Consider the following 27,618-nt stretch of genomic DNA (forward strand, 5'->3'; position numbering starts at 1 on the left):
TGGTTTCAGGGGATAGATGACATAAGCCACAGCAAATTCCCATCATTGAGAGCACAGCAAATGGGAGGACCTGCACAATACCACAGCCAATAAACGCGGACTGCGGCCGTCTCACCACATCATTTAGTGCAACTTCGTGCTTACTTCCCACAATTTTCACTCCTGTTAAGAGTCTTTTTCAACCCAATAATTCTTTTATTTGATAAGGGTCACCGCTCTCTATCCGCTGATCGACACCGTCAAGCTTCCTCAGACCACTAGAAACAAGGAGCTACATTCGAAATGTTGCAGGGACTAGAGTTTGCTAGAGCATTTGCGATTTTGGGCAAGTGCATTGAATATGCCTCAATCTTTGGACTCGCGGCATTCTGTTATCGTATGTATCAAGTGCGGATGCTCATTAGGCGCGCACAGAAGGATTATGGTGTAGTAAGTCATATCTGAAAATGGTGTTCTTACGAGTCGTCGGTGAGATGACGACCGGAAGGAATTTCGAACTCTGGGAATCTTCACTAAAATTGGAGCATGTAGCCTATGATACCTCACTCGTTTATTTTTGGTCATCTGATTGTCGCTGCCAAATTGCATATGAAGCGCAAGATTCCACGAGATGTGAGTGCCCACCCACAAAACAACCCTTTGGTTTGTTTCTTTTGCATGAAAGTGGTATATATCCTGTCGCAGCGTCTCCAAGGCCGACTAGGTCTGATAGTAGAAATTAATGGAGTGAAGTTACTGACGCGTACCGCAGTTGCATGGCCACTGGATGTTTACACTTTTGAAGGAAGAGTTTCCCGAGATCACAAGCTGTGGTGTCATTTACTTCGACCCCTGGCCAGTAGGGTTTCCCATGATGGCCGTGGTACACCCAGGCATGATCTCGCAGTTCACTATGTCCCCTAGCCTGCCCAAGTTCTTTTGGATGCGGGAGACAGAATTTCGTCATTTCAGTGGCGGAGTTGACCTTCTTACCAGTGAAGGCCAAGTATGGAAAGAACAGAGAGCCATGTACAACCCTGGATTTTCGGCGAAAAATATCATTTCTATGGCGCCTTGGTTTCTTGAAGAGGTCCTTATCTATAAAAACCGACTTTTCAAGGCTGCAGACCAACGAAAGACAATCAGGCTAGAGGACTATACCCTGGATCTTACCATGGACGTGATTGCTCGGACCACATTGTTAGTGATATCAAACCTTGTAAGCAGATTTTTTGCTGACTTAGAGAAGTAACGTGCGGACAAGAGCTCAGGACCAGGCAGAACCAGCTTGGGTAGACGCTCTCCGAGAGCAAATAAAGCTGATCTATTTCAACCTCGACCCTATGAAGCAGCTAAACCCAACGCTCGGTTACAAGCACCGGAAGTACAACCGAATCCTCAAAGAGGCCATAACCCCTTTAATTGAGGATGCATATGCTAGCTACGCGAAGGCAGACGGTCCCCGAACAATCATTGGCCTGGCCGTTAAGCCATTCGTTGAGAAAGGAATTTCGATTCCCCCGGATTTCATCGACAAGATAGTCAAAAACATCAAGATGTTTCTGTTCGCCGGCCACGAGACAACAGGCACCACCATTTCCATGATGTATTATATGCTGCACCGTAATCCTGAGAAGCTCGCAGCTTTGCGCGCCGAGCACGATGCTGTTTTTGGTTCTGACCCTGCCCAGGCCATCGAGGCCATCCAAGCAGATTTCACGACCCTGAACAAGCTACCATACACGACGGCGGTGGTCAAAGAGCTCTTGCGAATGTATCCGCCCGTTGGAGGCGGCGTTCGAGAATCATCGTCGCCAGATTTCATGCTCACCCATCCAGAGACAGGTGCTCGGTTTCCCACTTATGGACTCATGATACATGCAACTGGCCTGGCTATGAGCTGGGACCCTAAATTTTGGCATAGACCAGACGAGTTTATTCCCGAGCGGTTCTTGGTCCGTGATGAGAATGATCCATTGTATCCTGGTAAAAACTACTGGCAGGTAAGCAGATTCTCATAATATGGTACTACTGGGATTAAGGGGAGCTCGGAACTTAGAGGTCCCTCTCAGGGGCGGGAATTGCTTCAAACTTGCTCCTGACGGCTCTTGATAACTTGAGCTGTGCTTCTAGAACTAGTTCTCATTGTGCTAATAATTTGTAGCCTTTTAGTCTTGGGCCGCGGGCCTGTATTGGTCAGGTAAGATATTCAGTCCCTACAAATATGGACCCAACCGGGAAAGGAAGTTGACTTGAAGTGACATAGGAAATGGTGCAGCTCGAAGTTAAGCTTACTCTAGCTTTGACTATTCGTGAGATCGATATAGTGCCAGACTATCCTGAAGACGCCCCAGAATTCAAAGGAGAAAAGGCGTATCAGGTGGAGTTAGCGGATGCCATCCCATCTGCGAGGATTAAGGATGGGTTACCTGTGAAAATAAAGCGAAGAACATAAATCAATATTCTAGATAGAGATCTGTAGTGTTATAAGAAAGGCTATTATATTTTGAAAGCTCTAACCTATAAATATATAGTACTCCAAGTTAAAGCACAATGTAAATAGATTAGTAAATTGAATATTTAGCTTACGGTGATCTCAATAAAATCCTATTTTGTTTTAGATAAAAGGTAATCTTTCAAAACAATAGAAAGTGCACTCTGGTAGCCTGCAACAAAACACACAGCACAACACACATATGTATTATTTGAAAATATATGAAACAAGGTTCTCTTATGTACAACATCATGCCCCAGCCAGCTAGGCAAGCACCTCACTCTCCGTTACATACTGTATTGAAGCCTTGGGTACACCCATGTTGAAACATCTTTGTAAGTACAGCTCCATCAGTTTGAGAATCGCAATACTCCAGCTTCAACCCCTCCACGTGCAAATCATGACAAACCATGATCATCGCCACAGCTTCCACAAACTCCAAAATTCTCTTCACATGGGTATCAACTAACTCCCGTACACCATCCATCAAATATGTACCACTGAAAACAAAACAAACGAAATCGTGCTAAAAAGAATGACCAAAAAAGTTTAAAATCCATCACAAGCGCCTCGATTGATACTAGCGGCATTACTCGGGATCACACCAGCAGCAACAGCTTCTATTACACATCTTAGCATCGCATCTCATCAACCGCCAAATGTACCTCTCCCGACAAGAAGCAAGGACAACATACCTTGATACGACCACCGATAATCACCCAACTGCGTTTTCCAGCTCCAAAAGATCCAACCATTGGTATCACGCTCGTAGCGAATGATCTGCGCGGCAAACCAACGGTTATAGAAGTCTTTGTTGCTGTCCGGGTGCCAGTCACCGTTCCATTGGACGTTGTCGGGAACGGAGAGAGAGAATTCGCCGACGATGGTTGGCCAGTTGCTAATAATCTTGGTTAGTATTTGTGGATATTGGAATGATTTGTTTTCGGAGGCTTGTGGATGAACTGAAATTCATACCTGAAGCGGTTGTTGCGACATGCATCAGCAATGTAAGCATTTTTATTTACTGCGACGCTTGAATCCCACTTTGCGTATCTAGAACATGTGTTAGATGTTTCTGGTAAAAGCAAAGGGTATAAGGATAGACATACCGATGATCATCATAAGCCATGAATTGTTTGTCAGTCAGAAAGGTCTCGGGATTTCCTGAACCCCAGAGCGTATTCATCACTTGAACGTGGAGGGATTGATCGCCGCCGATACCAATCTTTGCTTCTCGAGCGCGGATGGCCTAATGAAACATGAGCATTCTGACTTTCAAAATCCCAAGCACTGATGTTGGAACTTACTGCATATGCACCTGGGTAGTACTGGTCCAAAAGCCCAGTCGTTACACTAGGATCCTGAGAAGGTTCATTCAAAATCTCCAACATACCAACAGTGCGGAAAGCAGGCCAGCGATGAATGACCTCAGTGATCCAAGAAAGCATTTGATAAGCACGATCGTATTGCCACGGCTTATAAAACCCCGCATTTGGTGCATACTATTGTCATATCAATGAATGTGAAGATACATTTTCATTTTGATATAACATACCTGGCCTGTAAATGGTTGGTTTGCTTGCTGTGCTCCAGGTGCCGCGTGAAGATCGATAATGACATACAACCCCGCTTGAGCAGCCCATTCACAGATTTGCTCCAGATATGGAAATGCGACGTGGCCGTGGGGAAAATGTTCGCTGTCCCAGTAGATGATCGGTTCGAAGAGCCAGTATCCAAGTGGAATACGAATAGTATTGAGACCATATGATTTGATGCGTGCAATGTCGGCTTGTGTGATCCATGTGCTGTAATGTTGTTGGAACACTGCATCAGCTCGGTCCTGACCGATGCCGACGACGCAGTCGAATTCGGATTTGTAGGGGCCGCATCCCATGTTATTCCATTGACCGGATGCCATCCATGGCTCGAAGACAAAGAGGGAACCTAGATTGACGCCACGGATCTTGTCAAAACCAGGGAGGTTTCGTTTGGAGAATGTCGAGTTTCCGGGAGCATCGTGGATAGATTGATTAAATTGATTAGCATCTCTTATACCGTCAGGCAACCAAGCATGTATTCCTGTAGCCAGAATCCCCAGGAGAATAAGAGCGGGTTTGTTCAAGAACAGCATTGGAAAGGAATGTTGAAGTTAAATTAAAAGTGTTAAAGGTTGAATGCAAAGAGTACACGTACAAACATGCAAAAGGAGTGGTTGCAAAGGAGTGTGATGAGATTTCCATCTCCCAGCGGCGAGGGGTCCTACATATTATAGACACGTAGATGCTGGGTAAGACGCCCATGATTCTAGAACCACAATAGACTTTCGACAGCCAAGTGAATGAGGTTAGATCGAAGGTGCTGAAAGTGATTGCGCCATGCGGTCCGCGGGCACGGCTGTCACATTAGACCCGGGAATTAATGGAATGCGATGCGAGTGGAAGTCGGTCATTGGTTAAAATAGGAGATATAAGGCAAATGACTTGTGCATCCGGGAGATTGTCTTCCTAGTTCATCATTTGATACCAGTGAGTGTTGAATAACCCTTTGAATTTATTTTGCTATCATATTCAGCGTTACATGATGGTATGATTGTGTACGAATCATTCCTGGTGGAAGTATTTCATTCCATGAAATATTGAGGTCATTCCAACAAACTTTGGCTATGATATTTGGCGTGTGATGTGTAACGCTGCTCAAGAACAAGTGCAACTGTGAATAAACTTCCACCAGCGGAGACAGATTTTAAAAAGTTAAGTAATGGAGGCCAGGTGTATAACTTCAAAATGTAGAAATGACTTTAAAATGGGAGAATATTCGGTCCGGGCCATTTTTGGCGATGAATGTTGGGCCAAAAGAAGCAAGTGAGGTTGAGATATCTCGCCTGCTGATTTTACCACGGGTTCGGTCAGGCCCACCCGATGCGCCTACCAATCAACTGCCAGAACGGGGGTACGCCTCATCCAGTATGAGCCACTTGTGAAATGAAGGTTTGTGTCGCTCGACTTCTCTCGTCCAACAACTCCATTGTCTTCGCTACACGCATTACCATCCAACCTTTCTACAGCCCCGTGCCCTGAACATTTCTTCACCACTAATGTTTCAAGTTATATTGAATTGACTTCCTTTTCGTGGTTTGACGTTATGGCCCAGCTTGGAACAAGCTGCCGGATAGGAGGTGTTGCGCTTCAGCGGCTTGTATCCGACGATGTGGGAAGAGGAACGATCTTGTTCGATGGAAGAAATAACCCAACATGTTTTATAGTGTTTCTATCGGAGGAACCTATCTCTTTCCCCTCCAGTCTAGGCTATACCCGGTGTTAGTTTGCGATGGGTAAGTAATGCGACTTTAATCTAGTTGGCCTTTGAAGTTGCTTTCGAGCCAAGAATCAATTGTTTGCTGCCCAGGTTGTCCAACAACTCAATTGGTTTGAGACTTGTGATTGTCTTATTAGAACCAAGTCTCAGCGCCACTGCTTATGCCTGAGGATCTGGGTTTCCATCCCTACTCATCTGAACTAGTGTAGTGAGAGGGCTTGCTTATCAGGAGAAACAGGCTTCGATTTTGACCCCTTACGCGTGCATGCTGTTTTTGATTGTAGCCATGAACAGAGATTCTCAGCTGCGAATGTGTAGATGAATCGGAGGAAAGTTCAAAGATATGCAACGGACACCAGCATGGGTGTGGACTGTTGGACGTAAAATCTTGTACCCCGGGTGTTGAACCATATTCGGAGAATTGTAAAGGCTCCAGAAGGCCTTCAAGCACACACATGTACATCATTGATGTTGACTCCGTTAGGGCGAGCTTTCGAACATACAAAGCAGTCAAGGTTCCACTCGGATTGCGCACAACATCTGTGGCGGGTTCCGAATTCAAGAGTGCTAGGGTTGGTAGGTCTAAAGAACATCACGCAATTCTAGCGACATTCTTCTAGGTTTGCATCAATGATGATTCTTCATTCGCGTACTTGCCGTGGAAGAAACGAGCTGGTCAAAGCTACTGAAAATACCGTGATACAAGCTTCGGAGCCACCAAGTATACCGCCATAGCAAGGACTGCGACTCTTACGCCTGTAGCAATCCACACCCCCTGCCTTGCCAGGTCGTAGTACCCCTCCAGCATAATTCCAACGGCATACGATCTTGTTTGATTTTTGCCTTTCAGTGTAGGTGTTACTTTCTCATTCCGCCTACCCGCGCTTGATATGTCGGAATTCGTTGCAAGTGCTTGAGTCTCACCGTCCATAGCTGTTTGACTAACTCCCAATCTTGCCTCGTTTTCCCGCTTGAGAGACCTAGTTAGGAGATGGATAATGAATCTGACATCCCAAGTAGTAAATGTTGGATATGACCAAAGCTCGATTGCATTATGTGGAGGTAGTTGTTCTAGGAAGTCTGCTAACATCCCAAGAGTAAGTCCCCATAGCAGAAGTGGTCGCGTTTCCGGCGAAACGGCATTGCTCCCAAACCACCACCTGCGCATTTGTGCGTGCCATGTGTGTGAGAGAGGTGCATCGTCGGCGAAGAATTCAGCAGTCGAACTGCAAAACAAAGACTCGGAAGGGATAAGCCTAATGGCAGAGAATCGCATATGTCCCACCATTGAACGGACCAATGTCTTCATCACCGGCCCTCCTTGTCGCGTGAACCTGTCCGACACATCGGTGTATTCGGATGTTCGTGACGAGGGAGATAGCAGTATTCGTAGAGGAACCCAGTGCGTTGATGCGACTTCGTTGGGTTGAAGTTTGAGAGGAGGTACGTCGGGTTGAGTCCAGAGGAAAACGAACGGACAGAGCACCATGATACTGGTAATGTTAGAAGATGAAATATGCGCAGTATACAATACTTACGGAACTTTCCCCCAAGATGTGCTGACAACCCTTTCTGGGAGATTCCCTACGAAGAGAGCATTGGGAGAGTTGAGATCCAGCCCAATCTCCTCCGCAGTTTCTCGAATCGCAACAGCTCTATCATCTGCATCCTCAGCATCCCTCTTCCCACCCGGCAGAGCTACATGGCTGGTCCATCGATCTCCTTGTCTAGCTGCCCTCTTGATGAAAATGGCTTCCGGGTCTCCGCGTTGTACCCATTCTTGTTCGAAGAACTGTTCGAGCGACCGAGGAGTCGCGCGCGCGGGATCGTCGTGAAAAGACTGACGGACGCGGAGAATGAGGGCAACAGAGGCGCGTTTCTTACAGTTCTCTGGATTCGAAACGTGAGGATATGGATTTTCGGAAAGGTTGATGAGGGTGTTGCGAAGTGCGCGGATCAAGTCTGCGTGGGAAGAATTGTCGGGCGCCATGGAAGAGTGAGGGGTTGATGCAGCCACGAAATCCAAATCACGGACACCCAACTCCCTAGGTTGGTCGCAACTTAAACTTCTCTTGCTTTCTGAGGCCGATCAATCCTCAATCCAGCTTTTCGACGAACATTGTTGATTTTACACTATCAATAATAGATTCACGCCAGCACGGAAGTTCACGCAGTGTCCAACATCAGCTATACAATTCGCACCAACACAACCTTCGAACCAAGGCAACAATATGTTTGATTCTGCCATTGCGAAAAGCTCACAAGATAATACGAGTTATTGCCCGAAGCTACATTCCAGTCCGTTTCTGCTGCGCAATTGGGGAATTCATCTTGCATACGGTCACCATTTTACTTCTTCTGCCCAAGTTTGGAATCAATTTCATCACAAACAGCTTGAGTCACTTCAATCGTAGTGGCAGAACCACCCAAATCCGCTGTCATGATGCCCTTTTCACAGACATCCTCAACAATTTCCAGCAATTGATCTGCAGCTTCCTTCTCACCAAGCCATGATAGCATTTCACACGCAGTCCAGAACGTAGCTACGGGGTTGGCTGGAAGATGTGTTAGCTCTCTCTTTTCCTGCCGAACATCAAGACACTGGAGCATTCTCACCGATTCCTTTCCCCGTTATATCGAATGCGGATCCATGGATGGGCTCGAACATGGACGGGTTTTCTCGAGTTGGGTCAAGATTACTCGTCGGTGCAATTCCAATGGATCCAGCCAGAGCAGCTGCAAGATCCGAAAGGATATCTGCATGCTATCAAATAATCAGCACTGCCAACTTTTGCTTTCCAGTCGGAATTTCTCACCAAGTTTGTAGCAACAATTGTATCGAGGCTCTCTGGCTTCAACACCATTCTTGTGGTCATGGCATCGACCAACATCTTGTCGACTTTCAAATCCGGGAAGTCCTTAGCCACCAAAGCAGCAATCTCGTCCCACATGACCATTCCATTTCTTTGAGCATTGCTCTTGGTCACGACAGTAATATGCTTCTTCGGGCGAGATCGTGCGGTTTCAAAAGCAAATCGCATGAGTCTTTCGACACCATGCCGTGTGAAAATTGAAACTTCAGTTGCAGTCTCCCATGGTTGACCTTGATGAGATCGTCCACCATGACCAGCATATTCTCCTTCACTATTCTCGCGAATAATTACCCAGTCCAACTGACCCGTCTTACAATTCCTGAGAGGAGAATGAGTTCCTCTGAACACCTTGGTAGGGCGAACATTTGCATATTGCTGCAAAGGTTGACAGATTGCTAGGCGGAGTTGCCACAGCGAGATATGGTCTGGAACATCTACAACGCAGTTAGCAAAAGCAAAAGTCAAGCTAAAGCGGAAAACCGACCAGGAGCCCCAACAGCGCCAAACAAAATTGCATCAAAAGTTTTCAATGTCTTGAGAGCGTCATCAGGCATATACTTTCCGGTTTTCTTATATCTATCGCTATTCCAGTCAAAATTCGTAAAGTCGAGCTCAAACGTATCTAATGTGGTTGCAATCTTTTTCAGCACGGCGATGCCCGCATCGATGACCTCTGGTCCAATCCCATCTGCTGGAATAGAAGCAATACGATAGTTGGAACGCTTGACAGCTGAAGGGCTCATTCTGTTTTGGCTGGGACTGATTGAGTGATGAATAAGCTCGAGCTGAATTGAAGAGAAATTTTGACAATCCGAGATGTGAGTAGAAGAATTCCGATTCTCTACAATTGACTCCAGGAAGATGAATCAATATATTTCAAGACGGTTGTCGCGGGCAGAAAACCGCAGCCACTCTTGGCATCTGGGAAGATGAGTCGGCCTTGTCGAGTTTTGGTGCCGGGAGAAGAAGAGTTACGGAATGGCAGACCAATGAAAATGCAAATGCCACGTCTTCGAACCAACTGATAATAGACTAGCCAATTGCTTAGCTCAGTCATAGATCCGCCGAGACGGAGAGCACGCCGATATACATCCGCTCTCGAAGAAAATTGACGAACGAAGAATTTCAGGTCACTTCTTCCAATGACTTAAAAAGAAATATCTCTTTGATAAATACACATCTGAGTATCGTTTACAGTGTAAGCATTTAACTACCAGCTGACCAGTCGTAGTTGAGTTGAAAAAGCGTACATGATTTCAATATATTAATTTAAATTCTAATATATCGCTATGCTTTGGAAGGACGACGCTGATCATGTTCGATACCCGCGGTTCCTTTGTCATTCATCTCGTCAAGTACCTTCTGGATCGCTTCTCCAACCTCGTTGTTGACTTTGTTAAACATCTCCACCGTCGCAGCTTGCACTTCTGGTTTGGCTTTGCACAGATGGCCTGCTAGATTCTTCGCGAAGTTCTCATCCTCGCCATTACGCTTGAATAGTGACCATAATGCTCGTGGTTGCTCAAAGTCTTCATCTGTTACTTCTGAAGAATAAGACATTACTTTGCCTACCCAGTGATCATGGGCAACATCTGGTGGACCAAGACGCATTTTCTTGAAACTCGACCCCACTGCAATGAATTAGCGCACGCAATCAACTCGACCGATTGAGTAATCCATACCATAATCTGGATCGCCATCATAGTTTCCATCCATGCGCATTGGCCCGTCCCGCTGATACGGCGAATACACATATTGTGCGCGATTGCAAGGCAATTGCTGATAATTTGGACCTACCCGATACCTGGCTGCATCTGGATAACTGAACATGCGAGCTTGCAGCATGATATCCGCACTTGCAGCAATACCCGGTACAAGAGTACTTGGACTGAATGCCGCTTGCTCGATATCTTGGAAGTGGTTTTCAGGGTTTCGGTTCAGCGTCAGACGCCCAACTGGCCTCAATGGATAGTCCTTGTGTGGCCAAATTCGAGTAATGTCGAAAATGTTCCAGCGATAACTTTCCGCATCTTTTGGATCCATCACTTGCAAATACATCGTCCACGTTGGATAATCGCCGCGCTCGATTGCATTATACATGTCCTTGACATGGTAATCTGGCTCGGTTCCTGCAAGTTTTACCGATTCCTCTTGGGTGAGTGTTGTTACGCCGGCATCAGGCTTGAACTGGATTTTACAGTACTTGAAGGTATTCTCTCCGGGTTTACCAAACTTGAATGTGTGGTTTCCGTACCCATTGACATTGCGAAGAGATGCTGGTACTCCACGACCGCCAAACAACTGCATCAGGCAGTGCACACCTTCCTGGTTGTTGTTGTGAAAATCCCAGAACATATTAGAATCTGGCACATCGGTTTGAGGATGTCTTTTGTGGGAACGGTTAAGACTGGGGAACTTTACGGGATCCCGAATGAAGAAAACTGGTAGATCGTTACCAACGAAATCCCAGTTCCCTTCTTCTGTGAACATCTTCAGTGCGAATCCACGAATGTCTCGCGCTGTGTCTGACGAGCCCTTCTCTCCTGCCACAGTTGATAACCGTGCAAGGACCTTGGTCTTCTTGCCCACCTCGCTCAGAAACGCAGCGGAGGTGACATCTGAGATATCATGAGTAACCTCGAACTCTCCCCAAGCACCAGCAGCTTTAGCATGAACGACCCTACGTTGATAAATGAGCGTTGGGAAACAACCAAGTCATCTGGGATAAACATACCGTTCTGGAATGCGCTCTCGAGGGAAATGAGCCAATGTTTCCAGAAGCTGGGTATCCTCGAGTAGCGAAAGACCGCCGGATCCTGGTGTGATACCTTTCAGAATCACGGATGCAGAAGGGTCACCGACAGGGCATCCTATAACAGTTAGTAGGTATCGCCAACCTGGACGGCCAAGAGACTTACCTTCTGCAAGTGTGTATACGGGGTTATCTTCCTGCGCCTCTGTTAGTCGTTTTCGTGACAATGGATATTTCTACTGCTGGATCAACATCTACATACCGAAGGCATATTTTCGCTTGTTGATATTTATTTTGAAGTCCCAGGAATTCAAAGGACAAGCCGCCAATTCGCAAAAAGTGGCTTCTATATGGACTCTATTTTTACATTTTGGCAACGTCATTCAAGGTGAGGTCACCTTGTAACTGTGGGATTTATTATATATCACATTTCAGCATTATCTCGCAGCCATACATATAATGATTATTCTATTGCTGTTTCGTGCAGGCAGTTGATTTTTCAGCGTATCAGAATTGATCTGTCGGCTCCGCTTTTTCCGGGGCTCTAGAATTCAACCACACGTCACCCGAGACTCAATCACCTCGTTCTCAACACCACCACTACGACACTTGAAATGTTTTCATGCGGCTGGGAATTTTCCGTTCATGAAACTATTCGCTGTGAGTCGCATACCTTGTATGAAAACCTCGTCGTCGCTGAACCTCAGTGGATCTTCAAACTCCACTATGGGCGACGTACAATTGCCGGGTGGTACTCTGCAACGTACCAAGCGCTATGAGGGATACATCGATGCAACATAATAGAAAGCAGCCTCTGATGTCTGAATGCGTAAATACTGTCGCACTTTGTCTACATCTTTCACCGAATCAGCTTGCGTAGTAACTATGCCAAAACTTCCCACGAGGAGCTGCCTGAGAACTTTTACTCACACGTACATCCAACTCTCACGGGCACTTTTGAAGTGGCTACCGGTACATCTGGTGCTCCCAAATTCATTCACTCACTCAAAAAGTCGAAGAAACAAGTCGATTTGGATCATTGAGCCAAATGCTCACTACACCCGAGTGCTAATATTTTACTAGCTATGTTCCAAATTCCAACATATCTGGCCAAGCCAGGGCATATTCTCTAGCTCTGAGTCGAATTGCTCCCGATGGAACTATTCTCGTTGCCCGTCATTGACTTGTTCCAGAGCTTGCCTATCAACGAGGGCTGTGCAAAATATCAAGTTTATCAGCATCTGCCTTTTGCTACACAGGGATTATGGGGGCGACAGAAGACTTCACCTCTTTCATCTGATTTGCATAGTTCTCTTCGTGGCTCTGCGTCCCAATTCCTGCAACACCGTTGAGTTTGCTTCCCTCCGGCTGTCCGCAAATGGTTATTAAATGATATCTGAGATTGAACTGGATAGGAAGCATTACATTGTTTCTCTCTGGGTCGTCTTTTAAGCTTGCATGACCTGGTTTGCTCGTACCAGCTCCACCTCCTTTGTTGAAAGCAGCCTCAACGTTCTTCATTCCTGGGGTATTCATGATAATGTGATTTCCGTGTTTTTGGTCAAAAGAGTTTGGTTAGATGTGCTCAAGGAAACATGCGTCTTTTTACATCCATTTCAACTGTTACGTTTTCAAAAACATCGTGAGAATGACGTTCCCAGAAAATCTCTGATTCCTTCTGATTTTCGAGGTCACTTTTAATTATCGTGGTCTCTTTGGTCTACAGAAAGCTTCCAGGAAGCAATCAGAATGCTGGAAAGTCACAAGAGTTACATTGACGGAATCGTTTCTCCTCTCCCTGGCATTGACCTTTGCATTGATTCGTTCCGGAAATGCAGTCAGTTTGACCAAGTTTGAAATTATATGACACTTTTCATTCGACGTCATTTCTTACATTTCTTGTGTGTGAGGCGATTAATTGTCTTAAGCAATGGGAGATGATTTACATCTTGGCGACTAGAATTCTAGAGGCCCGGACTAAGATCTCCACCTTGTCAATTGTTCTCGCACGTTCTCCTCCGCGACCCCAACAATTGTCTGCTCGCTCCCGATTCGCACACGTTTTGCGTGCACTGCCAGAGGCGAACAACTCCTTCGACTTGCCAACATTTCATGGTTTCACAATTGCTGAGCTTCTTGTTTATTCTTGGTAACATCGTCAGAGGAAATGCGTGTTGCGAGATGACGAGAGAAATCACGAGCCTGATCGGAAATTTTTGTAGAAGATTACATCAACCCTATGAACGCATTACATCAGATGCAACGTCTCCAATTGTGTATATAGAGATGCAGTCCACACTGTAGGTTTCTTCTTCTTCAATTAACACGACAGATAAGTCTTTTATCATCTCGCAGTCTATTTTCAATCTTTCTATACTACAGCTTTCAACCATCAACATCTCAAGCCAGACGTCGATTCTATCAATCGCTACTATGGCGTTCGAACGGCGCAACAACGCGCTCGACATCAACCCACCAAACGCAGACCGAAAATTAAGTGAACATGGTTCTGACTGGTTATGGGCGGTTATGGCCGTGTTTGGAGTTGCTTTACTCTCCTGGCTAGCATGGACTTTACTTCGATTTAAGTCTCGAGCAGTTGCAAAGACACCCAAACATCACGAAAATGGAGCTGGAAACGCTGGTGTACATGGAACTGCCGCTGCTGTTGTTCCAGGTTATGGGGAACGAATCTTCCACTATCTCTGGGCTCTTGCTGCATTCATCGGTCTCATCACATACTTCACCATGGCATCAGACTTGGGCAACACACCTATCCGACAATACCTCCATCATGGCTCAAACCCTCTGCAGACTCGTCAAGTCTTCTACGTACGCTACATCTATTGGGCTTTGGCTTGGCCTCTCATTATCACCGCCAATCTCCTCCTCGCTGGTGTCAGCTGGGCAACAATCTTTTTCGCCATTGCCCTACAAGAGATCTGGGTTGTATCATGGCTTTGTGGTGCTCTTGTTGCTACTAGCTACAAGTGGGGATACTTCGCCTTCGGTATCTTCGCATACCTCGTCCTCGCATATGTCATGATGGTCTGGGGTGTCCAGCACGCAAAGCGCATCCGCACAAACAAGGACTATACTCTTCTCGCAGGAACACTGGTGTTGTTGTGGATTGCCTTCCCAATCGCATGGGGCTTGAGTGAGGGAGCCAACAGATTGTCCATCACGGGCGAGATGATCTTCTACGGTATTCTCGACCTCATCGCTGTCCCAGTGTACGGAACATTGTTCTTGATTTACAGCCGTCGTTTCCATCCGGGTCTGTTCCATTTCACCCAAGAGGGACGTGTTACTGGAATTAATCATGTCGACTCGTTTGCCTCCGGCAACCATCAGGGAGGTGTCGTGCAAGGTGGAGTTTGAAGCGACGATACCATGTGATTGTGCGAGTGCAGTTGTAAGATAGTCGGATTTTTTTAGCGATGGGCTTTCGAGATTGGGGTCTTTGGATGTCAAGTGTGGATGATGATTGTATAATACTTAATAATTTCTATATCTCTTGTGTCGAAAAAGATTCATTATCTGAAATTTGTAACTCTCTATCTTGATGTCTCGATCTGTGATTCAAAAAGAAGTTCATCAAGTGTTTTTGAAGTGTTTTTGTTTTCTTGTAGATTCTCCAGAACGTTTTGTGTAAGAATACTCTCTAAACCTGGAATGGAAGATGGCCTGCCAGAAGATGACAAAAAAAAGGGGTTTGAGATTTGGAGGCCTAGAGCTTTCTAGTCCTACGCGACTAGCAAACACCCGTTGTATACGAAAAAAAAACACTCCTTTTGGATAATAGATTTGTGCAATGAACTATTGTTAAGCGAGGTCAGGACTACGTGAAACTTTTACGAATTGTTCTAGTGCGGAATACTTCTTTCCTAATGTGGACTTAAGCCCCGTATATCAGGGCTAGATACCACCTACTATTCGACTTAGCGGCGGATCTTAGGCGTGACGGTCAATATTACGGATTGATATGGCCAATCTGTATACCTTTAAAGTGTAAAGATAGGCCACTGTGGTACTTACTTCACTGAATCTCGCTTCTTGCGAGGATAGTAGTGATTATTACGAGAGCATTGGACTTCTGATTCATCATATGTCGGAGAGTTCATGTGGCACCACAAGAATAATTTCACGTATACATTGAGGTTTTGGGAGTAGTGAATTGCAATTAATACTGTGGTAGGATTAAGATATATCAGATTATTTATGCCACACGACTGCTGTTAAAGTGCTATTCACATCACACGGCAAGTTTTTGAAAATAGAGATTCTGGCAGGAATAATGCTAAATATTTGAATTTGACTTCTCGCTCTGATTCGGGTCAGGGTTCGAAGTGCTCTTTGAAACACCATCCATAAAACGGTCTTAATTTAGTCTGACTGACAACTAGCTTTTGTCTCTCTACAAATGATTTCAGCTGCTTTTTCAGCAAAAGCATAAACAGCTGTCAGAATGTTTCCTCGTGGTATAATTGGCAAGACACTGGCATCGCAAACCCTTATATTGTTCGTTCCGTATACTTTTAGGCGTTCGTCGACCACGCCCCTAAGTTCTTCTTTCATCATTGAGCAAGTGCCGCATGGATGATAATTGGTTGCTGAGTTGATTGGGAGTATTTTCTTGGCATCTTCCAGCGACGATATCGGGTGTGGGAAGCTTCGAGGTAGTCTCCTTCCACCAGGCTTGGCCATGGCGAGAAACGTCGGTTGTTGGAAGAGTCTTTCAATCAGGCGCAAGTGACGAGCCAATATCTCAGTGTCGAGCGGATGACTGAGGTAATTAAAGTTGATTACTGGCCCAATGGAAAGATCAGAGGATATGTGACAGCTTCCGCGTGAGAATGGATGAGCTAGCATGGCTACGACGGTGACATAATTGCCAGGTACGATCGATGGTGTGCCTTTGGGAAGTGAGTCGGTGTCTCGATTACGTTGAGTGCGAAGCATGAATGTGGTAGCCGTCGCTTCGTGAGGGTTTTCACTCGTCTTTTGAATGAAGGCATACTGGGCTTGTAGGCTTGGGCTGCTTGTTTCCTCGACCAAATGCCGCACCATTTCCGTAAGCTGTTGCGTCTCTGACTGGGTCTCTAGCATCTGCAAAGGGGTAAAGGCAAAACTGTATGCTGCTCCCTCCGACAGTCGGCCAGTGCGGCTTTGCTCATACTCCAATAATGCAGCCTTTTGAACTTCAGGATCCCGGTACACATTGTCGCGAGTGGGGACGTCATCATGAGTTTCGAATGACAAGCTACAGTTCAGATGATCTTGAAGGTTCTCACCAACTCCTGGAAGTTCGTACAAGACTGGGACATCTGCGGCTGCGAGTACCTCTTTGGATCCGACACCCGATCGTTCTAAAATCAGAGGAGACTCAAACACGCCTGCGCAGAGAACAATTTCACGCCCACTGATAAAATGTTCCTCTCCTTGGTGTGTGTACCGAACACCTGTAGCATTAAGCTTTCCTCCGGTCAACACTTTATCAAATACGATCTTGTCAACTTTTACCCCTGTTCTCAAAGTCACATTTCCTCGCTTCAACGCGGGCTCCAAGAATGCTGTACCAGCATGGCTTCGCTCGCCTTTTGAAGCATCAATCGCATTAGTAACCATGACTGGTCCAACAGAACTCTCGGTGAAGCCAGTGGCAACTGCCGTATGGCCAAAGTCCTCAAAGACTCTCATCCACTGCGATTGCAGAAAATCTATGGAGCGAGGGAATGATGTCTGTACACGATCCGGAGACTCTTCATCATGATTCGCTTTGGTTTGAGAGTTTTCATCCTGCCACCGCGCGTAACACTCTTTCATTCCCTCTGAACTCCAATCATTCACCCCCGCATCGGTTAAAAGCCCCTTTGCCAGACGATCGTGCCACTCGTAATTAGGAAACACAATACTGTGACTGTTGATCGCACTGGTACCGCCCACCAATTTCCCTCTGGGATGTTTTATGCTCCTCTCATTCAAGCCCGGCTCCAGCCCTGTGGAATACTGCCAGTCATAAATTGGATTGGACTGTAAGGTGTGCGCTAAACCTGGTGTTTGTACTTTGGGGTCATTGCGAATGTGTTCTCCTGCTTCCAGAACAAGGATCCGATGGTCGGGTAGCTGCTGCGAGAGGCGTGAGGTGATTAAGCAGGAAGCTGAACCGGCCCCGACTAGGATGAAGTCGTATAAATCATCTGCGGAAGAACTCATTTTCCTTTACATATGTTAATGTGATAGGAGCATAAAATAGAACATTATGGGGAAGCGAAATTTTCGAAAGGTATTTAACACCCCATTTTTGGCACCGTCAATAAAAAGTTGCACGGTCCTGTACTCAATCGCCTGCCTATAGGGGTAAAGTGGCCTCGCTTATTAATTTCACCGCTAATTTCATAAGACTTCTACTTTATAAAGCATAATGACGATGTAAATATATATTAAACAGTAGAATATGCATAAAGAAATAGTATATAACTATTTACGATAAACTTACGAGCTTCTAAAGTTTAAGAGCTAACTCTTATTATTTGCTAAACCTACATAAAGGACACATTTGTATCAATGTAAATGCATTTCCGAGATAAATACATTGGAAGTTAGAACATGTTTTCGACGTTTGGTTCGCTATTTCTAATCGCGACCGTAAGAGATGGTTTTACTATACTCATTACTAACTTCCTAGGTTGTTATTACTAGCCAGGTCTACTCTTTGTATTTTGCTAGTAATGTTTCGTTTTCTTTCTTTAACATTTAGATGAAATCAGTCATATATATCGGATATCAGTTGGGTGAGATGATCGTCGACAAATTCTCGGCATTTAGCTTTACTCCTCGAATCCTAAATACGAGATTCAGGTAGCATATTTCACATTCCAGCTTCTAGTTCAGCGTGCATCCCATTTTTCAAATGATGAAAAATCCTCTGGTTGAGATACGATGAAGAGCGTCCGCTCGGTTATTAGGTTGCCAACCAACCTAGAAGTTGGTGATACAAATTACGCAGCCCTCCTCATATATAACCTTCGTACCTGTGTGACCGGTTTTTTCATATCTTGCATCATGAAAAAATGTCATACTACACTTCCACCAGAAATTATTTAATACAACAATGGCGCCATCTCTGGCCGGAACACAGTAACAAAAAGCCCCTACGCGAGATAACTGAACACATATCCATCCCGATCCTCCCACCAGACGCATCGATCGTACCCTATCAAAGCAAAAGACAAGAACTACGCTTCGAGCAACACGAATACTCTATATGCATACGAGGATTCCCTCCCCCAAACCCGAACTGTCCTAGCTACCACTACATGCTCGACCGTCCAATGCCCGCGCAGCTGAATTACATCCTTGACCCAGATTGGCGTGAAAGACTGATGGTCACAACGTTCAACTACAGAGACGTAAAAGAGTATACTTATATCCGCGCACCCGACGACCCAGAAGACGAAGCCGAGCACTGCCTCCGCATGAGACGCTGCGGCGCCGATGCACTCCTCTACAACGTTACAACCCATGTCCTGCAAGAACGTCTCTCCGCTGCCTCCGCCATGCAAATCATGGGATGGCCTTCCAGCGGCGGGGTTTGGATGTATCGCGTCCCGCAGAGCTGGTATGCCGGCAAAAGTCTTGAGGAGCGATTCGCGGGTGCGCCACCATATTCGCAGATGGGTTTGGATAATCCTGCTGTGATGTTGGAGAAAGTAAACGGAGATTTGCGGGGATGTGGGGGTATGGATGAGTTTTGTGAGGTTTTGAGGGGGTATGGAGGGGTGTATTTTGGAGATGTTAGGAAGTGTAGGGCTGTTGTGGGGTTGAGACTTGTGGATGCTAGGGGGAGTGGGGAGTTTGTGAAGTGGGTTTTTGAGAGGTTGGGGGATGAGGATACGAGGTTAATGAGTTCTACGACGAGGTATATTGGGACGACGAAGGTTTGGGATCCGAATGGAAGTAAGGAGTTTTTGGAGGGGGAGGAAGATGAGGAGTTTTAGTGGTAGGGCTGTGAGCACACTCGTTTGAGGAGATTTCCCTGTTGATTCGGATTTTAAGATAGCGTAACTATAGGGTTTTCTCGCAGTGAGTTTGACCTTGTAATATCGGTGCACCACAGTCGTCTATATCCTATCACACATATGTCAGACAAAACACCAAATCATCACATAACATGTCAATTTCACAATCTAGCCTGCATATATACCCTCACATTACCTCCCCTAATATAATATACAACCAATTGCCCAGCTCCCTATTCCAACCGACTATACCTCCTCACACTCGGCATATCCGGTACATCAGGCACCTCATCTCCTCTCGCATTCCTCTTCCTCTGATCGCCAACCCAACTCTTAATCGTCCTGAATCTTGGCACACTCGCCAGACTACTAACAGTCGCGACGCTATTCCGCCAGTTCGGCCATTTAGACGCAGGCGGTGGAGTCAAAGGGGATACGGGTGCGATTTCTTCGAGTGACAGGTTCCGATTGGCGGGTGCGGATGAGTTGAGGGCTTGTGGTGGACGGTAGGTTGGGAGTGCAGTAGGTTTTGAGCCGCCGAAAAGGGGTGTGGGGATTGCGGATGGTGGTTGATATGTTGGGTTTGAGTTGAGGGCATCTGCTGAGGAGCGGGTCGTGTCGTAGGCGGGCCAACCTGCTATGGATCCGGGCTAGAAGTTGTTAGTCAAAATATATCTATCAGATATTAGGGACTTACCCCAGCTGTCGAGCCCGGTGGCGCTGTAGTAGCAGCTCCCCAAATCTTCTCATCTCCAACGGAAGAAGCTGGTCGGGTACCGGTGTATGGAGCTTCTTTCTCTTGGTTCCAGTCGATTGACTTCTTTGAACCTTTGCGGAATCCAAGTCCAGCTTTCTTTCGGATGACGATCCATGCGATGAGGATGATTGCTAAAGCACTCAGAAGAACGCCGACTACAACACCTGCGGTGCGGACATTGGTGTCTTTGGTGCTTATAGTTCCGGAGATGATTTCGTTTCCGGTTGGAGAAATGACTTCAGCTGCCGCAGTCTGCATTTAGTGTCAGTAGTCAACCTTTCTCACCTGATTGAAAGTCTTACCGGTGTACTTGCTTCTCTTGCCGGTGAGAAGGGAGCAGATGAAGAAATGACCAATTGAAATCCTGAGCTAGTAGAACTCGCGCTTGGTACTAGCACTGGCCCTGCACTTATTGAAGATGCGGCAATGATGGACGTCGATAGTCTAGAGGTTACCATTGGTAATGCTGACGTTGAAGGCGAGGAAGTCACTACTGGTGCACTCGATGTCGGTGCACTCGAGGCAGGAATATTTGATGGAACTATCGTCTGTGCCAATGATTCCGGGGCTTGGGCAGCGGGCGTAGAAAGTGGTTTCCGTGACGAGTGAGTGATAGGTGTGTTGATTTTCAGCGTTTGAGACTCATTCGAAATCAAAGATTGCTATAGCATGGTTAATATTGCACCGATGGATGACAAGAGGGAGACGTACTGGACCGCCAACTGGCGCTGGTGTTGTCTCTGTGCCTGGAGCTGACGATGCTGGTGAAGGTGTTGGTGCAATCGACGAGATCAACGGCACAACTGGTGCAGCTGGTGGAGGAGGTGGTAGAGCAGCCGTCTGATAAATTATTAGCCAAGGCATTCTTTTGATCCATACCAAGCCTTACAGTCTGGGCAGGAGCCGCAATCGAAGTTGGTGCTACCTGTGCATCTGGAGTTGGAGCTGGAGCCGGAGCTGGCGATGTAGAGGGTTTGTTGTCATCGCTGTCCTCTCCGGATGTTGGCCCAGGTGTTGTTGCTGACTCTACACCATCCTCTGCTGAGGGTGGATCTTCGCCTGGAGGTGGTGGTGGTGCCTGTCTCTTCTGTCTTCTCTCTTTATTCTGCTTGAATCGACGGTGACGAGCTCTCATCTCAGCTGGCGACTCTGATCTCCGAGATTCCTGTCTCGGTTGAGCCACCACATCCCTCATTCTCGTCGGTCGAGCCATTTCTACGATCCTTTCCTTCAATCCTGAGTCCCCAAAAGTAAATCCTCCTACTTTGCCTCGTGTAACATGAATCGAAGGCTTGGAGCCAGCAAGTTTAAACGTCAAAAGCGATCAATACAAAAGGCGAATAGAAAGACTTCAGATCTACTGAAGTAACGAAAAAGGCGATAACGTGAAATCCAGACCAGCTGGAAAGGAAACAGAGACAAGAAAGCAAGAAGCCAAGATCTTTAAGAAAAGAAGTACAGACTCTCGCACTGGCAATCCCAACTCCTCTCATCCCCCATCTCCACTGAAGAAGCCTCATACCTTTCTTGGCACGGCCCTGCCTTTAGGAACATCACCGTCATTGGCTTGAAATGATGAAGATCAACAACAGTAAGAGCCTCAATTGGCTGTTTTGGCATCACAGATCTTCATCGGATAGACAATTTGCATCTCTGTGCAAGCGAATCCTGGTGGTTGTCGTTGGTCAAACGGCTTGGCGAGTGCCCAGGAGTCCGCGCGTTGGTGTTGCACACGCAAAGTGCCAACGATCAAACAGTGGTTTCGAACACCAAATGTCGCAGGTTTGGCTTGGCCGTGCAATTGCCGCGCGCGGCGTCTGGTCGCGTCAATTATTGCTTGAACGATTTGTATCTTTTGATGTCATTTTCCAGCGGCCAAGAGATTCAAGAGATGTTAGGATTGATATCTTCCGAAGTGATTAAGGGGAGACGGTTGCTGCATCACTTGACGCCTAGATGACGATGCATCTATATCCAAAGGTTCAAGATACAATGCAATCAAGTTTACTTCTACAATATCTAAAATATCCAAAGTTAGCCTTGTTTGTCAAACCAGTAATCTACTCCCGTCGACGGCCGCGTAAGCCTTTGTTGTTGTTTCTTCTGCTGTACTAGTCCTCATAAGGTTACTCTCCACTTCTCCAAGACAAGTTTCGTTTCGATTTTGCGGGGGATTCTGCGCGCCAGCTCCGATCCGCCGCCGATCTTTCTACCGACCACACCTCCCTCCAGGATTCGCAGAAAACCTTCAATCGATACCGACACAACCACATATATCCAAAAGACACTGCGAAGTAGTTCCTCGTCAAAGTTGATTGTCAGCTCTCAACATGATATGGTTGATTCTGCAACTATGCGCGGCAGGTCAGAATTGTCGGGACAAGATACGATGTTATAAGGTTAATTAAATGGTGCTGAATGTAATTGTCAGCAAGAGTATCTTATTGGTCGGTCTATTTTTTTTGTGTTCAGCTTCCAAAAAAGAAAATGCTGCCCATCGATGACCGCAATTTATTCCATCTTCGACCTGTATATCGACTCTTCGAGAAGAACTTAGCAATCACCAAGATGAATCGATATGGCAACGTCATGGAAAGAATGCCACGCGTGCAAAGCGAGGGTAATCAACGACGAGCTCTAAGGTCTAATACAAGACATGTATCTCCACCTCCCAGGATCATCACCAATAAATTGAATGAGGCAGAACTCCCTCTCACTGCGAAAACCTTACGAGCTCAGCATGACGCAAATCGCATAAGACGACGCGCAGACAGAGAGTACATTGAAAGAACAGAGCCGGTAAAAAGTCTGCCTGCCATACCCCCGAAGAAGAATTCCAAAGCCTACCACGAGTGCGAGACTACGGACGACTACTATCCTCCGAGAGATTCTTCTAGGAGTACGATTGAGAATGAAGACTTACGTGACATGTCAGATTTCGTGGGGGGTCACATCGGTAGTAAGAACGAATGGAAACTCGTTCAGAAGAATCTCTTGCCCCTAGTCGAGCAGCTTGTTAAAACAAACAATCAACTTTGTCATATCCTGATGAGAGGATTATCACTCGATCAAAAGCCTCATTCAAAAAGAAAGACCAGGGAAGATACTCCAATACAGGATGCATTTAGCATCGATGTAGAAAAGGGAATTGAACTAGAGACCATGGTGCACTCGCCGGAAATTTTGTGTGGCAAACACCAAGACGACTTTATCCGTTACGCGGAGGAAGACTATGCTCAGTCGATGAAGATGGCTAACAAACATCCAGAAACACCTGACGTCCAAAACTTTTCTCCTCCAGGATGTCAATGGTTGGTGCCCTATGGAACTTTTTTCGGTCACAGCACTCACCAACTTCCTCGAGGTGTGGGGGACAGAAACAAAAGAGATTTAGTTGAGAGTCGAAATGACGGTGATGCCAAAACGATCTTAACCGAGATAACAGAACGTACCCAGCGAACAGACAGAGGGTCATATTTCTACAGTACAATGTTTCATTCTTCTGATTATCTTGCACAGATTGACTTTGAGGATGTCTATAATCGCAACTCCACTGCTATGGGACTCTTTACCACAGCAACACTACGCCTACAAGACCTACACGCCAAGTAGTGACTTTTTTATTCCTAGTAACATGAAAGTCGCTATGCTGCGAGGGATTGGATGCCTAAAAGTGGACTGGACGGAATATATGAGCGAGCATCTGACGTTCAACTCTGACACCATGACAGTCTACGTGTGCTGGTTCTTTACTCACATTTTGAATAATAGAAGTTGGCAGTCAGTCCATCGTTTTCCCATTCTCAAATCCAGGTCAAAACTTCGACTCAGTGCTAACGAAGGATTTAGTCTATACTGCCAACGTTTTGATTGTAATGACCATCACGAAGAATTGCCTAACCGCACTCGTACTTCAGATCTCACACACATAGAGGAAGTTTTTGCTTCATATCGATGGCTCTTCTCAATGAGTTCATCGGAAGCATTTGAGGAACTGTGTGACATGCCATTGCCATGGTGGCTAGTTCCACTAGAAGAACACAATCCAATCCTTCCTTGGCACCGGTCTGGTACATGGATCAGAGATCAGGCTGCTGTGAATAGAACAAAGTCGAAATGGGAAAATATCAGTTCTAAGGTAGCCAAGTATTTTGCACAACAACGGAAAGCACGTGGTGAAAGAAAAACCGTCCGTTCACTTCTTAAGACTACCGATGACCGGAGATGTGAATTGCCAATAGACTGCAGACACTTGCTCGAATTTCTGACCGAGGATGAGGAATATGACCAATCCGATAAAAGCTTGCCATTTTCGCGGTTCCCCAAGCTCCAACCACGTTTGGAACATTTGATGGGATATATGGAGAAGCAAAAACCACGAGGCTTTGCTGCTCTTGGCGTGATAAACGGGACTCCAATACCTGGTACACCTTTTGGGCAGCGGTGATTCTTGGAGCTTCAGCTTTTACAATAGCTTTGGCGGGGCTAGGGTTAGCTTCTGTACAGACGTGGGCGAGCTTGAGAGCTTTGGAATTACAGAAGAATGAATAGTGGTCTTGTTCTACGACCGGGAAAATTAGTGAGTAGTAGGAGATATAGTATTACCTTGCACAGACGCCTCTTGTTTTGTGGATCTCATAATGTTTGTTTTATATATCACTTTTAATATAAGTATAAATCCTGAAAATAACGAGCAATGTTGTTGTCTTATTAACGCTCGCCTACTTAACCTCCTTCCAAACTTTGCCCAACTTTTTGTAAAATTATCGTATTTTGTATATAGCTATTCCTTTAGAGATTTCCGAGCACTTTTTTAAGCGGGAGAGAGAGAAGAGACATTTGAAGACTCTATGTAAATAGGTTGTATAGTTTTCAATTTTACTATAATAGATACGTGAGAAAGGTAGTCTATGCTACATAACTCTTTAGCCAGAAGAATTATCGCCTTCTTCTATCTCTTAAATTTAATCCTCTTCAAAAATGTCACTGCTTGCTGTAGCTTGATCCTCGTCATCTCCAGCACTATCCGACAATGACCATTCATCTTGGGGGTGAAGCTTCTTTTGTCGCTCGCTCGATAAGCTTGCCATACTCCTCGAATTTTGCCCCAGTGCACTTCTGATATTTAGTCCCTGATCTGACCGCCCTACTGAATCCGCTCTTAGGCTGAAAATGTCCTCTTGCGAAAAGAGACGGTAAACGACAAGAGATCTGGTGGAGCTGGTAACGAGGAGTTTGAAAACGCAGTCATGCTCCTCGACCAGATCGACAATAGTTGAAATAGCTTGGCGCGCACTATCCTTTCTGTTTCCATACTCGCAGAATGTTATCCCATCAATCAGGCAAAAAACTATCTGGTCCTTGGCCAACTGTTGTACGAGCCCAGCGAAGATGAAGCACAGGGTATCCATATCATGGTCGATGATGTCCTGCTTCTTTTGCGATATCAAAATGAAGTCGAGATCGAAGGTCGAGGAAGAAGTCAGAAGTTGATGAATCAAGTATGCCAACATCAATTCTGGACCCTCCTCCTCATTGACATCGCTGTGCATCCCGCAGAAAAAGACGAGAGGGACAGCACCTTCAAATGAATCCAAAGATCGTGCAAGCATTCCACAGGCAAGTGACATAGGTGAGATCTTCTCACGACCTCCATTGCCATTGACAAGTAAAGCTTGAGACCTTGCGTTAGTGATCCAACTCTTCAAGCGATTGTGGCTCATAAGTGCTTGGGCTCGTTCCTGGAAGATGTTATCCGCGGATTTCCCGGCGAAGATTGCTTTATTCACATCCTTCTTGATTACCTTAGAGGAACAGCCTAGAGTTTGTATCAACTTTGCGGACGTTAATTTCGCACCTAGAAATAATATTAGCAGTTTTGCAGCCGGTGAAAAGGAGTCGTGGGTAGAGTTTACCCTTTGGGGCCACCGGCATGTCGACTTGAGTGTTTTTCAGATCCTTTGCCACTACTCGATGTTAGTCCTGCTACTTGATGGGTACAAAATATCTCTTAATTCCTACTGTCTTGGAAGAGATGAAAAAAGGCATTAAGTCTATCTTCTATTCGAGCTTGACTCTTGACTAAAACCTTGCCAATGTCCTCTACGTCGGTCTTGACACCTTCGATCGTCACTCTGACACCGGCCAAGTTATGAGTCTCTACACAAACAATTAGTCAGTCTATGTCGCCTGCGGTTCTAGTGGTACTCACGTATTTCTAAGTTTTGATGAATATCTCCTATGAGAAACTGAGAACATATTTCTGCCTGTTGGCGAACTGCAGCGGCTTGATCCCAGACGCGGGTTAACTTATCCTCTAGCTCCTTCTCATAATCATCCTGCTTCAAAAATGCTTTTACCGCATGCCTCATGCTACTCTTCGACATCCACTCCAGGATATGTTGGAAGACCTCGAGAATAGCCTTGTATAACCTGGAGAACTCTATATGCAGCTCTGCTGACTTGTACAGATTGCGCATCTCCAGATACTGTTTGGCTGTCTGTAAAGCTTGGGGAATCTTTCCAAGACTCGATAAGATCAGATCTCTGATCGTAGTCAACCGAATGCATGACTAAATCTGATCAGTTGCATTCACCTCAAGGGTCGCATCAACGTTAAAGCGATGGAGAGGTCATACCTTAATCACGAGTTTGAAGGCTCCACATATAATTGATGAGTACTCGCCAGTGGGCAAAAGAGAGAGCCAGGCTTGAAAAGTCGCTCCACTATCTCCCACGTTGTCGAAGAATTGTACGATACCTCTCATCATGGGCTTGTTTTTGTGCCTTTCAGCGTAGTTCTTTTCTGCGTCTCTCATTATCTTTTCGACTTCCTTCCAGTCTTGATACTTCTTGGGATTATTATCTACATCGGTGGAGCCTTTCGCTTTGGATTCAAAATCCTGCATCGCTCTTAAGAGAAATGTTTTCTCTTTCTCCACAACCCCGTACACATTGCCAGGACTAGGAGATGGACCTTAAGCCACGATAGCGAGAGCAGTAGGAGGGTCTATAACACGTACGGTAATTTTCCCTCCATCTTAACGTAAAGCTTCTGGTCCTCGTCAAAAATAACCTCTGTGTTGATGATTGGAGCTAGAATCACTCCATCCACTTTGGCCTCGACACCATCCCGAGCCACGATTGCTGAGTCTTTTAATGATGCTGCCATAGCGGTCATCATCGTTGATTCAAATGTGCGTGGCTCTTGCAGGTGTTCTCATCAAGTGAAGAGGATCGTCATCGGGAAACTTCACACATCAAAATAAGGCTGAGAAAGATCATCGGATGTGATTTTGAATACCTTTTCCACGTTGTGTCTTTGTTGTCGCGCGACGAGGCTGTGATGTCTGAATCAGCAATGAAGCCCCCACCTTGAAATTGAGAATAAATGTCTCAACAGCAGTAAAGCCTTGAACATCCCTGGC

General features: G+C 45.9%; 12 protein-coding genes across 12 annotated transcripts; 4 read left to right on the forward strand and 8 right to left on the reverse strand.

Annotated features, from left to right (window-relative positions):
• Positions 1 to 282: 282 nt before the first annotated feature.
• Positions 283 to 2,434, forward strand: GLAREA_07945 (Cytochrome P450; the record flags this gene model as incomplete). The annotated part of the gene is made up of 6 exons (XM_008089992.1): positions 283 to 429; positions 532 to 642; positions 752 to 1,179; positions 1,229 to 1,982; positions 2,144 to 2,179; positions 2,246 to 2,434. The coding sequence occupies 6 exons, from the start codon at positions 283 to 285 to the stop codon at positions 2,432 to 2,434; spliced, it is 1,665 nt and encodes a 554-aa protein (XP_008088183.1).
• Positions 2,435 to 3,022: 588 nt separating this feature from the next.
• Positions 3,023 to 4,604, reverse strand: GLAREA_07946 ((Trans)glycosidase; the record flags this gene model as incomplete). Its single annotated transcript, XM_008089993.1, has 6 exons — positions 3,023 to 3,093; positions 3,169 to 3,371; positions 3,449 to 3,526; positions 3,583 to 3,722; positions 3,781 to 3,975; positions 4,029 to 4,604. The coding sequence occupies 6 exons, from the start codon at positions 4,602 to 4,604 to the stop codon at positions 3,023 to 3,025; spliced, it is 1,263 nt and encodes a 420-aa protein (XP_008088184.1).
• A 1,866-nt stretch (positions 4,605 to 6,470) lies between these two features.
• On the reverse strand, positions 6,471 to 7,778 carry GLAREA_07947 (Nudix; the record flags this gene model as incomplete). Its single annotated transcript, XM_008089994.1, has 2 exons — positions 6,471 to 7,281; positions 7,327 to 7,778. The coding sequence occupies 2 exons, from the start codon at positions 7,776 to 7,778 to the stop codon at positions 6,471 to 6,473; spliced, it is 1,263 nt and encodes a 420-aa protein (XP_008088185.1).
• Positions 7,779 to 8,137: 359 nt separating this feature from the next.
• GLAREA_07948 (Isocitrate/Isopropylmalate dehydrogenase-like protein) lies at positions 8,138 to 9,404 on the reverse strand (the record flags this gene model as incomplete). The annotated part of the gene is made up of 4 exons (XM_008089995.1): positions 8,138 to 8,343; positions 8,405 to 8,552; positions 8,605 to 9,095; positions 9,146 to 9,404. 4 exons carry the CDS (start codon positions 9,402 to 9,404, stop codon positions 8,138 to 8,140), a joined length of 1,104 nt encoding a protein of 367 aa, XP_008088186.1.
• A 544-nt stretch (positions 9,405 to 9,948) lies between these two features.
• Positions 9,949 to 11,684, reverse strand: GLAREA_07949 (Heme-dependent catalase-like protein; the record flags this gene model as incomplete). The annotated part of the gene is made up of 5 exons (XM_008089996.1): positions 9,949 to 10,292; positions 10,344 to 11,341; positions 11,396 to 11,531; positions 11,580 to 11,610; positions 11,676 to 11,684. 5 exons carry the CDS (start codon positions 11,682 to 11,684, stop codon positions 9,949 to 9,951), a joined length of 1,518 nt encoding a protein of 505 aa, XP_008088187.1.
• A 980-nt stretch (positions 11,685 to 12,664) lies between these two features.
• On the reverse strand, positions 12,665 to 12,949 carry GLAREA_07950 (uncharacterized protein; the record flags this gene model as incomplete). Its single annotated transcript, XM_008089997.1, has 1 exon — positions 12,665 to 12,949. The coding sequence occupies one exon, from the start codon at positions 12,947 to 12,949 to the stop codon at positions 12,665 to 12,667; it is 285 nt and encodes a 94-aa protein (XP_008088188.1).
• Positions 12,950 to 13,846: 897 nt separating this feature from the next.
• GLAREA_07951 (Family A G protein-coupled receptor-like protein) lies at positions 13,847 to 14,794 on the forward strand (the record flags this gene model as incomplete). Its single annotated transcript, XM_008089998.1, has 1 exon — positions 13,847 to 14,794. One exon carries the CDS (start codon positions 13,847 to 13,849, stop codon positions 14,792 to 14,794), a length of 948 nt encoding a protein of 315 aa, XP_008088189.1.
• A 1,005-nt stretch (positions 14,795 to 15,799) lies between these two features.
• GLAREA_07952 (FAD/NAD(P)-binding protein) lies at positions 15,800 to 17,629 on the reverse strand (the record flags this gene model as incomplete). Its single annotated transcript, XM_008089999.1, has 1 exon — positions 15,800 to 17,629. One exon carries the CDS (start codon positions 17,627 to 17,629, stop codon positions 15,800 to 15,802), a length of 1,830 nt encoding a protein of 609 aa, XP_008088190.1.
• A 1,103-nt stretch (positions 17,630 to 18,732) lies between these two features.
• On the forward strand, positions 18,733 to 19,413 carry GLAREA_07953 (uncharacterized protein; the record flags this gene model as incomplete). The annotated part of the gene is made up of 1 exon (XM_008090000.1): positions 18,733 to 19,413. The coding sequence occupies one exon, from the start codon at positions 18,733 to 18,735 to the stop codon at positions 19,411 to 19,413; it is 681 nt and encodes a 226-aa protein (XP_008088191.1).
• Positions 19,414 to 19,667: 254 nt separating this feature from the next.
• GLAREA_07954 (uncharacterized protein) lies at positions 19,668 to 21,404 on the reverse strand (the record flags this gene model as incomplete). The annotated part of the gene is made up of 5 exons (XM_008090001.1): positions 19,668 to 20,084; positions 20,132 to 20,443; positions 20,494 to 20,853; positions 20,903 to 21,031; positions 21,081 to 21,404. The coding sequence occupies 5 exons, from the start codon at positions 21,402 to 21,404 to the stop codon at positions 19,668 to 19,670; spliced, it is 1,542 nt and encodes a 513-aa protein (XP_008088192.1).
• A 1,274-nt stretch (positions 21,405 to 22,678) lies between these two features.
• Positions 22,679 to 24,638, forward strand: GLAREA_07955 (uncharacterized protein; the record flags this gene model as incomplete). The annotated part of the gene is made up of 2 exons (XM_008090002.1): positions 22,679 to 23,799; positions 24,041 to 24,638. 2 exons carry the CDS (start codon positions 22,679 to 22,681, stop codon positions 24,636 to 24,638), a joined length of 1,719 nt encoding a protein of 572 aa, XP_008088193.1.
• A 517-nt stretch (positions 24,639 to 25,155) lies between these two features.
• On the reverse strand, positions 25,156 to 27,362 carry GLAREA_07956 (uncharacterized protein; the record flags this gene model as incomplete). Its single annotated transcript, XM_008090003.1, has 6 exons — positions 25,156 to 26,048; positions 26,107 to 26,157; positions 26,213 to 26,350; positions 26,403 to 26,763; positions 26,830 to 27,154; positions 27,214 to 27,362. The coding sequence occupies 6 exons, from the start codon at positions 27,360 to 27,362 to the stop codon at positions 25,156 to 25,158; spliced, it is 1,917 nt and encodes a 638-aa protein (XP_008088194.1).
• Positions 27,363 to 27,618: the final 256 nt, after the last annotated feature.

Source organism: Glarea lozoyensis (genome assembly GCF_000409485.1).
Source record: "Glarea lozoyensis ATCC 20868 chromosome Unknown GLAREA9, whole genome shotgun sequence".
NCBI classification, from domain to species: Eukaryota; Fungi; Ascomycota; class Leotiomycetes; order Helotiales; family Helotiaceae; genus Glarea; species Glarea lozoyensis.